Source organism: Oncorhynchus clarkii, chromosome 21 (genome assembly GCF_045791955.1).
Source record: "Oncorhynchus clarkii lewisi isolate Uvic-CL-2024 chromosome 21, UVic_Ocla_1.0, whole genome shotgun sequence".
In the NCBI taxonomy this organism is placed as follows: domain Eukaryota; kingdom Metazoa; phylum Chordata; class Actinopteri; order Salmoniformes; family Salmonidae; genus Oncorhynchus; species Oncorhynchus clarkii.
In genome coordinates, this window is record NC_092167.1 from 4,772,028 (window position 1) to 4,785,166 (window position 13,139).

A 13,139-nucleotide genomic window follows, 5' to 3' on the forward strand; every position below is an offset into this window, starting at 1 on the left:
AGATTAATGTATGATTAAGATATGTTGGACTGAAAAGTCCGCTTTGTGTTGTGGCCAGAATGAATGTGATAAATGTACTAATGTGTGATGTCATAGAATAAGATGTTCTAATTGAACAATTGTGTTTAAAACTATGTCCATGTAATAATATTTGTGTGTTGACTATAGACTAAATGTAAACGGCGTTTCACAAGTCCCTGATATTATTACCATTATTTAAAATTATTGTGAGCAAAGTATTTCCTAAATTCAAAAAAAAAAAAAAAAAAATCTATTATCCAAATTGTTAAAACATAGTTTATGTTGATAATCATTTCCTGAATTGGTGGCTCGTGTTTAATCATTAAAACATTATTGTTTAAAATTCTGGATATATGACGGAGAGGCTCTGAGTTAAGACAGAGTACGAGTAATAGTGTCTCCTAAGAATACATCACTGGCACGAGCCAGTGACGGGCTAAGTATATCCAAAGAGTGTACAAAATATTTCTAAAAAAAACACGTCAAATCAGCACCTAAGACAGGTGGAGGAGAGGTTTGGCATTACACACAAGTTTGGCTCTGTGTATAGGCCGCAATCGCAGGGCCTTGTGGAACGCTGTAATCAAAATCTGAAAGCTAAGATAGCTAAAGTGTGTGCAGGGACCAAATTGACCTGGGTGGAAGCCCTGCCCCTGGCACTGATGGCCATGAGGTCCTCACCAGGTGCAGGGACACATCTTTCACCCCATGAAATAATGACAGGTAGAGTAATGCCAGGGCCACCAAGAGAGGGAGGTCATATGCCCCCTCTTGATGTGCACCAAATAGGGATGTCTGACTATGTGAAGAAATTGACGGAATTGTCTGCAGCTCTCTCCAAACAGATACACCGTGTCGCAAAGAGGGAGCTGACTGACGTCCCGGAACAACCAAGGGTAAAAGTTGGGGACTGGGTAAGGATCAAGGTCCACAAGAGAAAGTGGGCTGATCCCAGGTGGACTGGACCGTACGAAGTGAAGGAGGTTACTTCACACTCAGTCCAGGTCAAAGGTAAATTAGGCGCACCTTGGCACCACCTGACACATTGTACACCAGCCCCAACCCCTGCCAGAACTCTGGCTGAAGTAAGAAGTGATTTACTCACATCCAATTCGAATTCAAATTCTGACATCCCTCCCGTCTGATCATGTGGAGGAGACTCCCATCCTCAGATGATAGGGACACTAGAGTAGCACCATGGGCTAGAAGGGCTAGGAGACCATGGGAAAGACTGGGTTGTTCTGGCCCATTGTTTGTCCTAATTATAGTCAATGTTGTTTTGACATTGGGAGTAATGATTTGGGCAGCCCAGCGTATAATCACTGACCAGGAACAGACTACCCAGCTAAACATCACCAATGCTTCAATATTCTCGGATACGCATGTTCTGTCTAAACGTCAAGTTCAGAATAATGACTTTGAGTGTACTGCAGAATTGATTAGGTCAGCTACTCTGTGTATCCCGCCTAACGCTACTACCACTGTTATACTTACCTGGGGTGTTATTGGAAGCCCAGGTGGCGGTTATGGTACTCATGCAATCAGTTGGTCTAGATCAGTGTGGTACATGACAGAAGGGGGGTATAATAAATGGACGTGGAAGAATTTAGTGGCAGAGACTGGTCCTGACTGGTCTAGCTGGACAGTGCATCAGATGGCACTCCTGTGGCGGAGCAGGTTGACGTTAACTAAAGTTACAACTGGTTTGAAATTGGTAATCAAACACAGGGAAGGTGGTATGACTTATGACCTCCATTGTAACTTTCCTTTGTGGTCTGATCAGCCTCATTGGAAAGCCATTTGGATGGAGAATCTAGGGTAATTTGTAATACTGATATTAAGGTAATTTAATACAAAAATGCAGTGAAATTTACATTATAGTGTCAATATATTTTCTCTGATGAACGTGGTGTGAAAATTTAGCTAGGATAAGTTTTATTTATGGTAGACTCATGTTAAGTATTTGGGACATATTTTGAGCCAACAGGGCAGGGAAGAAATTTAGATATTTGTGTTTGGTTTTAACACCTGTATATAGGGGGTGCCATTTGAATATTTAATTTGTGGTCATGGGTAATACGGTTTGTTTTTATTTTTTATTTTTAAGGTAAATTAATTATAGTGGGGTTTAATTAACCTATATAAGGACTTTAGAAAGTGCCACCATAGACATGTTTTTCTAAAAAAAAATCCATGAGTTTAGATAAAGCCAAACAGTGAGACATTTAGTTCAAATTTGGAAACATGAGAAAACGAGCTACAGACAGATAAGGGGAAAAGGCAGACAGAAGAGCCCTCCCCTGCACTGCAGAGACCTTGAAGGTTGGAGAGCAGAGAGGAGAAGTTTGAAAAGGGAGCCAGGACGAGCAAAGATAACAGAATGTGTAGATAACAGTTACTGAGTGGAGACAAAAGGGATAATTGGACATGTGGAAAATGAAAGGGGCGCTCCTACATGATAATGTCAGAACAGAAGGATAATATACTAATCTTACCTAAGTCATTATTTAGAGTAGGTAAGGTTGTTACCTGGGCAGAGCCAGGTATCAAAAGGGGGATGGGTAAATTGTGGTCTAGGATAGGATGGGGCCTATTGGATAAGAAACTAAAGATATAATCAGATAAAACATATGAGAAACTGTTTGTTAACCAAGCCTGTATGTCCAGGATTTTATGCATTACAGGTGAACTACAGGTGAAGTCACTCAATCCAGTCCCAGAGGCTTGTTGGGGGGACCATACAAGGACTCCTGGTGACAGCTAGCTGAAAGAGCTACCCGGATTCATATCGCACGGGGGAGGGTAGGACACATGACACTGTCGAACAATAAACAGTGTTCGAGAGGAGAACTGGAATTAACAGGATTCCGGGGGCCATCTCTCGAATGAAGTAACCCTCCCTGTCCTGTCACCCCTGTTTTTGTTCATAGAAGTGAAGATGTGTCTGGCTCTTCCTAGTGATGTGTTCTCTGGGAGAGGGTGGGGCTTTACAGGAGTGTCAGTGTACCTGTGTAATGGGGGAGGGTGTCCATATGGGGATTACATGATAACCAACTTGGGACAATTCTAGGATTGGAGAAGAGGGTATTCTTATAGCATAGGGGATCCCACAAAGGTGGATAGGTTTTCCATCATATGGGGAAAACCTGGGAGCACTGTTGAACTTTGTAAAGGTGATGAAATCTTACTAACCATCAAAACCATTAAGCTCTCTGATGCAGGCACTTACACCCTCGGACTACAAAGGACCGGGACAGACACGATGGGTGTGTTTTCTATTAGGGAGCTGCCAAAACCAGAGGTCCCAGACGAACCAGGGCCAGACACACTCCTCTACCACCCCTGGACCGAACCTGCCACCTACCACCACTGTGTTAAAAAATCCCATTCAGGTAATTAATGTTAGAGACTACACAGCTATTGATCAATTAGGCACTGAGACTGGTTTTGATGGTAGGGACAATTTGTGGCTGTCTTATATGAGGTACACAGCTAAAACCCTGAGAAGAAAGGACTGCACTATTTGTAGTCATGCTAGACTTGTTCTGGCTACACACCCATTTGCTATAGGAGAAGGAGAGGGGTGGTTGTGTATTCTGAGAGGTTTTTACCAGGTTCAGCCCAATTCAACCCTCTGTTCCTCTTTGAGCCTTGTGTTTCCTACAGTACCTCCTCACTGGGCCCCTTGGGGTGTTAAGGCATATGGGGGCAATTACAGTTGCATCACGGGTACAGGTAATGGCATGGACTATGGGAGATTGCCTGAAGCTGATTGCAGCAGTAACATAACCATTTATGCCACTTGGCCAGTTACAGGCCTAAACCAAACTAGTGGTCTGGCTGATGTGTGGTGAATATGTGGACCCAAAAGAGTACTGAGACCCATTCTTAGAGGAGACTGGCAAGGTACGTGTGCTCTGACCAGTTTGATAATTCCACTGACCATTGTTGATGTTACTTCTGAACAGCTGTTGGGTTCTGTATCCAGGGGACCTGAAAACATTCCATCCCATGGGAGACATAGATGTAGTGCTCCATGGACAGAGGATGTAGTTGACATACACACTAACCTGTTGGGAGTGCCAGTGGGGGTTCCTCATGAGTTTCAGGCCTTGGGTAGGAATGATGGACTCTGGCACTTACTACCTATTATAGGTCCAGCCATAGTGGATGCTAGACGGACTGCATGGATCAGTTATATCTACTATAATCAACAGCGTTTTGTGAATTACCCCCGTGATGCACTCACTGGTCTGTCTGAACAGCTTGAGGCCACATCTAGGGTTGCCAGACAGTCTGCAAGATGTTCGGTGAACAATGTTGCACGTATATTCCTAATAACACCACTCCAGATGGTGGTATAGCTAAGGCCTTTAATGGGCTTGGTGCACTATCTGCTGAGATGAGGACCATGGCGGGGGTGGAGGAGTCTGGACTGTTCTTTTGGTTGGGAGCCTGGTTTGGTAAGTACACTGGTATGGTGGTTACTGGATTTCTGACCCTAATTCTTGTATTTTTATTATTGATGTGTTGTGCTGCTTGCATCATACCGTGTTTTAAGAAGTCAGATGTTACAGATGTGACTCTAACATGTTTAATCCCATTAATGACTACGGATAACCCCAGTTGTAATTGCTCTGCCTGGGATGCTGTCTATCCCATGACTAAATCTACTGCTAGGAAACCATTGTTTTCCAACAAGGTTGCCAGGGCACATTTCACCTGTGTCAAAATGACGGGAGGCGGTACTAATGTGGGACAGGTTCCTGGGAATTGGTGTCTGGATACAATCAACATTGTTGGGAGTTTCAGTCCAATATCCAGAGCAGATGTGAGGTGGTGGTGTGGCAACACTGTCCTGTTTGATAAATTACCCTCCAATACTACTGGAAGCTGTGCACTTGTTACTCTCCTTTTGCCTGTTTCTATCTACCCTACAGAGGCTGGAGACCTCATCCTTAGGGTCCAGAGGGTGAACCCTGAATATTGGAGGGGACGTTCCAGGCGTGCCACCACCCCATCTAGTGGTGATCCGACGTACATAGACGCCATTGGAGTCCCAAGGGGAGTTCCTGACGAGTACAAGTTGGTGGATCAGGTGGCAGCTGGGTTTGAGTCCTCCATTTGTTGGTGGTGCACTGTTAATAAAAATGTGGATAGAATACATTCCAGAATCGCATTGCAGTGGATATGCTACCGGCAGAGAAAGGTGGAGCTTGCACTATGTTTGGTGAACAGTGTTGTATTTTCATCCCTAATAACACAGCCTCCGATGGTAGCTTGACCGTAGCCCTAGAAGGTTTGAGGACTCTTAATGGTAAAATGAAATCTCATTCTGGGATTGATACCTCAATGTGGGACTCCTGGATGAGTGCCTTTGGTAAATATAAAACCCTGGTCTCCTCCATTTTGGTCTCCATTTCGGTGTTCGCGGCCATTTTGGTTCTCTGTGGATGCTGTTGCATTCCATGTATCCGTTCCCTTACCACTAGGGTTATCTCTAGAGCTATTGACCCTTCCCCCCTTTCCCAGATGTTTCCTCTGCTTGCTAATGACCTGCCCGAATTTGAGGATGAGGTTGAGAGTGCCTACTAGGTTTTGTTTTTCTTTTCATGAAATGCTATGACTGCTGAAATAAGGGATAATGAGTGACACCCTAGAGGGTGTCAAAAAGGGGGGCTTAAATTTCACATCATTTTCTTTTGTTCTGTTTTTCAATGAGCTGTTGTTCTCTTTTGACATGAGGGTTGCAAGTTCCTAGGTGGCTGGTAGCCAATCTAGTACATAGTGGGATCGAATGGAGAACATGAAGGTATTTTCAACTTTGTAATTGTTAGCCTAGTTTATGTCACATCTCTTAGGAGATGTGAAGAGAGGGAATCACAAAACTTTTCCTTCTGGGAAAAGTTTTCTTTTTGTGTCTGGATCTAGTTAGGTTGTGTCACGTCTCTGGGGAGACGTGAAGAGAGGGATTTGTAAGGAAGTGCTATTTCTTATGCAGGTGACCAGCCTACTGCTATTACATTGCTATAACTGAGACAACGTATTTTCACAGTAAAACATGTTAGGTCCCATACAGGATAGCTCCCACACCCACACACACAGCACACACACATTACACACACTAACTGCCGAGGACACACAGAGAAGACATACACCCACACATTGGGAGGAAGAGACAGCCTTGACTTGCAGAAACCAGCGCACACACCTAATCTCCTTTCTAGCCGAACATTGTGTGACTGAGGACAGCGCACACACCTAATCTCCTTTTTAGCTGAACATTGTGTGACAAAGAACAAGACTCAGAGGGATGACGGACGGCCCAACAGGGCCAATCCAAGAAGACTACACCTCAGCCTGAACCAACCCGAAGACCCGATCTTCTAGAATCAACCTACTTTCTGTTCTGTATATGAGACATGTGCACTCTGTTATCTGCGCTTCTTTTCTGCTGGTTCCTTAAGAACCGAATGAAATGGCCCGTATACGTTGTACCAGATATCTTTACTCATAATTAAACTGTCACTTGTCATACAATAGACCACCTTGTCTGAATCGATCCTTGACCGGCTCACCCTCCTACATATCCCATTATTAACACATGCTAGCTACCTGCCACGGATAATACCACAGCTAGAGTACTGTACACTAGGACATGCTAGCTACCTGCCATGGATATTATCACAGCTAGAGTACTGTACACTAGGACATGCTAGCTACCTGCCATGGATAATACCACAGCTAGAGTACTGTACACTAGGACATGCTAGCTACCTGCCATGGATAATATCACAGCTAGAGTACTGTACACTAGAGGGATTAGAATACACTACTGGCAGGAAACAGAGAACTTGTGGAATGGTATACTAACCTCAATGGGAGTGGACTCTAGAATGGATAACATGTAATGTATTGTATAATAGGAGTCGACTCTAGAATGATAACATTAGGTGTATTGTATAATAGGAGTGGACTCTAGAATGGTAACATGTAATGTATTGTATAATAGGAGTGGAATCTAGAATGGATAACATGTAATGTATTGTATAATAGGAGTGGACTCTAGAATGATAACATTAGGTGTATTGTATAATAGGAGTGGACTCTAGAATGATAACATTAGGTGTATTGTATAATAGGAGTGGACTCTAGAATGATAACATGTAATGTATTGTATAATAGGAGTGGACTCTAGAATGATAACAGGTGTATTATATAATAGGAGTGGACTCTAGAATGATAACAGGTGTATTGTATAATAGGAGTGGACTCTAGAATGATAACATTAGGTGTATTGTATAATAGGAGTGGACTCTAGAATGATAACATTAGGTGTATTGTATAATAGGAGTGGACTCTAGAATGATAACATGTAATGTATTGTATAATAGGAGTGGACTCTAGAATGATAACATTAGGTGTATTGTATAATAGGAGTGGACTCTAGAACGATAACATTAGGTGTATTGTATAATAGGAGTGGACTCTAGAATGATAACAGGTGTATTGTATAATAGGAGTGGACTCTAGAATGATAACATTAGGTGTATTGTATAATAGGAGTGGACTCTAGAATGATAACATTAGGTGTATTGTATAATAGGAGTGGACTCTAGAATGATACCATTAGGTGTATTGTATAATAGGAGTGGACTCTAGAATGATAACATTAGGTGTATTGTATAATAGGAGTGGACTCTAGAATGATAACATTATGTGTATTGTAATAGTAGTGAGTAGTGTGTACTGACCTCAACAGGAGGGGACTGAGAGAAGTCATCAGCAGATGGCAGCACCTTCATGGTGGCTCTCTGGATGAGGTCAAAACCACTGCCCACACACACGATCCTCCTGCCTCCACTGAAACACCAGACAACACACACGTCAGCTCTCAATACAACACACACGATCCTCCTGCCTCCACTGATGTTCAACCTTCCTAACTTCTCCCATGTCAGCCCCCTGATGTTCAACCTTCCTAACTTCTCCCATGTCAGCCCCCTGATGTTCAACCTTCCTAACTTCTCCCATGTCAGCCCCCTGATGTTCAACCTTCCTAACTTCTCCCATGTCAGCCCGCTCCTCAACACACTGCACTGGCTTCCAGTCAAAGCTGAATCCACCACAAGACCCTGGTACTTACCTACGGAGCAGCAAGAGGACCTGACCCTCCCTACCTTCAGGCTATGTTCAAACCCTACTCTGTTCTGCCACCTCTGGTCTCTTGGCTCTCCTACCCTTTTTATTTAACTAGGCAAGTCAGTTAAGAACAAATTCTCATTTTCAATGACGGCCTAGGAACAGTGGGTTAACTGCCTTGTTCAGGGGCAGAACGACAGGTTTTTACCTTGTCAGCTCGCGGATTCAATCTTGCAACCTCCCGGTTACTTGTCCAACGCTCTAACCACTAGGCTACCTGCCGTCCCATGTGGTTGTCTCACCTAGCCATCTCAAGATGACGGCACTAACTATGCGGCTCTGGATAAGAACGCCTGCTAAATGACTAACATGTAATCCTCCTGCCTCCACTGAAACACTAGACGACGACACCATATATCAGGGTCATGTTAGGAAGCACAAAACAGGAGAAACCTCTTGAAACGTTTTGAAAGAGGGAGACACGCTCTGAATGTGTCCAATAAGATTTAATTATCCACTTCAAACTGTTTTGCATTCAACTCAAGCTTGGCTTAAAGAGGCGCTTTGACTTCCACCCTCTCTGGGGCACTGTGGACTCCACTCACCATACGAAGCTGGTCTTGGGGCTGTAGTCCGTGAGTTTGGGGTTCTCGGAGTACTGGAAGTTAAAGGTGACGGGGACGTCCTTGGTGGTGCTCTTCCCATACCTCACCGAGACTCTCAGGGACTCCAATGGAACCTTTTGTCCCTTGTATACACCTGTCTCACAGGTGATCTCACTGCCAAACGACAACCTGAGGGAGAAACGGGGACAGAGAGCATCATGGGAAAGGTCAAACAGGGGTCGTAGTGTTGAGGGGAGAGAAGGTCATCTCAAAGGAACAAGTCAAACACAATTACTGTATGGCTAATATATTTCAGAGGTCGGCCTTGAGAGAAGAAGTGAATAGGACATGACTCAGGCAACCTGTCCAGACAGCAACCTGCAGGGGTTGGAAGACTCAAGTATGATCATCCTTACACTTCACAGGGCGTTCCCCCCACGGTGACAATGACATCATTCTTGTTTGCCGTATCCAGGTGTTTCCCAGAGATAGTGATGACTGTTCCACCGGCCACAGGGCCCTTCAGGGGGGAAACTTTCTCAGGGATGGGGTCCTGGAGGGGATAAGAGATGAGACATCAGTGATAAGGTAACATACTTAGGTCCTGGACGTTTTCTTGACTGCATGACCTGACAAGGAAAAACTCCACTTCATGATTGTGTCCCACTTGTTGTTGATTCTTCACAAACAAACACAGTTTTATTTCTTTATGTTTGAAGCCTGAAATGTGGCATAAGGTCGCAAAGTTCAAGTGGGCCGAATACTTTCGCAAGGCACTGTATATGGTTATTTAGCAGATGTTTTCATCCAAAGTGTTTTACAGTTAACAACCCAGAGCCCACTGTCCAACAACCCAGAGCCCACTGTCCAACAACCCAGAGCCCACTGTCCAACAACCCAGAGCCCACTGTCCAACAACCCAGAGCCCACTGTCCAACAACCCAGAGCCCACTGTCCAACAACCCAGAGCCCACTGTCCAACAATCCAGAGCCCACTGTCCAACAATCCAGAGCCCACTGTCCAACAATCCAGAGCCCACTGTCCAACAATCCAGAGCCCACTGTCTAACAACCCAGAGCCCACTGTCTAACAACCCAGAGCCCACTGGGACCACCAGTTAGACCCCATGTCACGTCCCATTACCCTTCACTGGTTTATCACCACAACACAGCTACCGAACACCACTTAGTATTTTATCACCACAATAGCAGCTACTGAACACCACTTAGTACTTTATCACCACAACGCAGCTACTGAACACCACTTTATCACCACAACACAGCTACTGAACACCACTTAGTACTTTATCACCACAACACAGCTACTGAATACCACAACACAGCTACTGAACACCACTTAGTACTTTATCACCACAACACAACTACTGAACACCACAACACAACTACTGAACACCACAACACAGCTACTGAACACCACAACACAGCTACTGAACATCACTTAGTACTTTATCACCATAACACAGCTACTGAACAACACAACACAGCTACTGAACACCACTTTATCACCACAACACAGCTACTGAACACCACTTAGTACTTTAGCACCACAACACAGCTACTGAACACCACTTTATCACCACAACACAGCTACTGAACACCACTTAGTACTTTATCACCACAACACAGCTACTGAACACCACTTAGTACTGTTTGATGAGAAAATACAGTACTAAGTGTTGCGAGTAGACAGCCAGATCTGGAGCAGACCAACTTAAAACGACGGAGAGACAGAGACGGAGAGAGCGCAAACGAGAGCGAGAGAGCAAACGAGAGCGAGAGAGCAAACGAGAGCGAGAGAGCAAACGAGAGCGAGAGAGCAAACGAGAGCGAGAGAGAGAGCAAAATAATGTTATGTTCCCTAGAAAATCTGAGGCTTTGATCAAATCTATAAGAAGGATAAGTAGCTCAGTACATTCTCATGGGGACATTGTTATTTTGGCAGAAACAAACAAACAAGAAAATACGAACCCCAAAATAAATGAGTGTAAATATTTACCATGAAGTGAAATAGGCTCCCATTATAGATGTGTTTTTAAGTCAATCATTATACTCGTTAAATTCCCCTGTTAAATTCTGTTTCCTTACAACAGATGCTATTCTGAATTCTAAGAGCATCTCCTAAGAACAAAGTACATTGATGAACGTGGAGAAGTAAAACCAGCAGAGAGAGACTAACATAGTGGCTGTATGAGCACTGAGCAGAGCTTTAACCACACTAAGAGCCATGTACAGTATGACACATCAGATCACTCCTGCAGTGTGACTCTTACAACAGTTAGGATTCATGTTGGGGTAAAGAATGGCCCTGTAGCTGTATGAAATGTCAGATCACTCCTGCACAGTGTGACTCTTACAACAGTTAGGATTCATGTTGGGGTAAAGAATGGCCCTGTAGATGTATGAAACGTACCCTGTAGGTGAAGAGGACCTCTGAACGTCCTCTCCTGCCCCCCTCCACCTCCACCTCCACTACCCCCTGGTTGATGGGACCTGGGAGGTCCACTGAAGACCGGACCGGACCGATCTCACACACAACACTGGAGAAGACACAGAACAGCTGGAGTAAGACAAAGGCCCGGTTTCTCCACCACACACACAAGCAGACATACTGTACATCGAAATGTTGTGTAATGAAATATGTTATTCGCTGGACATAAAAGTGCATTAGAGGCAGGGCCGGTCCTTGCCGTTCTGGCGAGACCAAAAATGCCACCCCCCCCCCTTCACAAACCGAGAATAGTCCCAGTAAGCAAAATTATGTTGAAAAGACATCTAAAATATGTATTTTCTAGACGTTTAAATTGGGTTCATTTTCGGTTGTGAATTAAAGTTGACAAGACGTACAGTAGTTTGGACACCTACTGTACTCATTCAAGGGTTTTTCTTTATCTATTATTTTCTACATTGTAGAATTATGGTGAAGACATCAAAACTGGGAAATAACACATATGGAATCATGTAGGAACCAAAACACATATGGAATCATGTAGGAACCAAAACACATATGGAATCATGTAGGAACCAAAACACATATGGAATCATGTAGGAACCAAAACATGTGTTAATCAAAATGCATGTTATATTTGAGATTGTTAAAAAGTCGCCACCCTTTGCCTTGACGACAGCTCTGCACAATCTTGTCAACTTGTCAAAAATGGACAGAAACAAACTTGAAACCACTGATCTTGACAACGGGATGAAACCCCTGGACAACAGCTGTGATGATTCATTTTACCCCCCCCCCTCCCCCACTATACCTGGTGGAGACAGAGTATCTGTCCCCCTGGTGAACACAGTCCACTCCAGCCACCGTCACCTTCTTAATGTCCTCCTTCTTTATGCCCAGGTTAGACCCTTTAATGGTCACCACTATCCCACCGTTCAGAGGCCCGAAACGAGGGATGATCTGTGGGGAAGAGAGAGAGAGAGAGGGGATGATTTAGATGAGTGGTCACCACTATCCCACCGTTCAGAGGCCCGAAACGAGGGATGATCTGTGGGGAAGAGAGAGAGAGAGAGAGGGGATGATTTAGATGAGTGGTCACCACTATCCCACCGTTCAGAGGCCCGAAACGAGGGATGATCTGTGGGGAAGAGAGAGAGAGAGAGGGGATGATTTAGATGAGTGGTCACCACTATCCCACTGTTCAGAGGCCCGAAACGAGGGATGATCTGTGGGGAAGAGAGAGAGAGAGGGGATGATTTAGATGAGTGGTCACCACTATCCCACCGTTCAGAGGCCCGAAACGAGGGATGATCTGTGGGGGAGAGAGAGAGAGGGGATGATTTAGATGAGTGGTCACCACTATCCCACCGTTCAGAGGCCCGAAACGAGGGATGATCTGTGGGGAAGAGAGAGAGAGGGGATGATTTAGATGAGTGGTCACCACTATCCCACCGTTCAGAGGCCCGAAACGAGGGATGATCTGTGGGGAAGAGAGAGAGAGAGAGGGGATGATTTAGATGAGTGGTCACCACTATCCCACCGTTCAGAGGCCCGAAACGAGGGATGATCTGTGGGGGAGAGAGAGAGAGGGGATGATTTAGATGAGTGGTCACCACTATCCCACTGTTCAGAGGCCCGAAACGAGGGATGATCTGTGGGGAAGAGAGAGAGAGGGGATGATTTAGATGAGTGGTCACCACTATCCCACCGTTCAGAGGCCCGAAACGAGGGATGATCTGTGGGGAAGAGAGAGAGAGGGGATGATTTAGATGAGTGTGGTAGATTAATATAGAATATAATGGTCAGTGCCATCAGTGTGTATATAGTAGAACGGTCCTTACAGTAGTAGATCAGTGTGTATATAGTAGAACGGTCCTTACAGTAGTATTTCAGTGTGTATATAG

General features: G+C 44.6%; 1 protein-coding gene across 1 annotated transcript in view; it reads right to left on the bottom strand.

Moving 5' to 3' along the window:
• The window catches only part of LOC139379652 (plexin-B2-like), a 175,625-nt gene that overhangs the window by 25,648 nt on the left and 136,838 nt on the right, over positions 1 to 13,139 (bottom strand). Inside the window, exons 17-21 of the mRNA XM_071122465.1 lie at positions 12,047 to 12,195; positions 11,200 to 11,326; positions 9,185 to 9,321; positions 8,769 to 8,957; positions 7,776 to 7,884 (exon numbers count right to left, since the gene is read on the bottom strand). Of these exons, the coding sequence (XP_070978566.1) occupies positions 7,776 to 7,884; positions 8,769 to 8,957; positions 9,185 to 9,321; positions 11,200 to 11,326; positions 12,047 to 12,195 (711 nt within the window). The remainder of the gene's footprint in view (positions 1 to 7,775; positions 7,885 to 8,768; positions 8,958 to 9,184; positions 9,322 to 11,199; positions 11,327 to 12,046; positions 12,196 to 13,139) is intronic.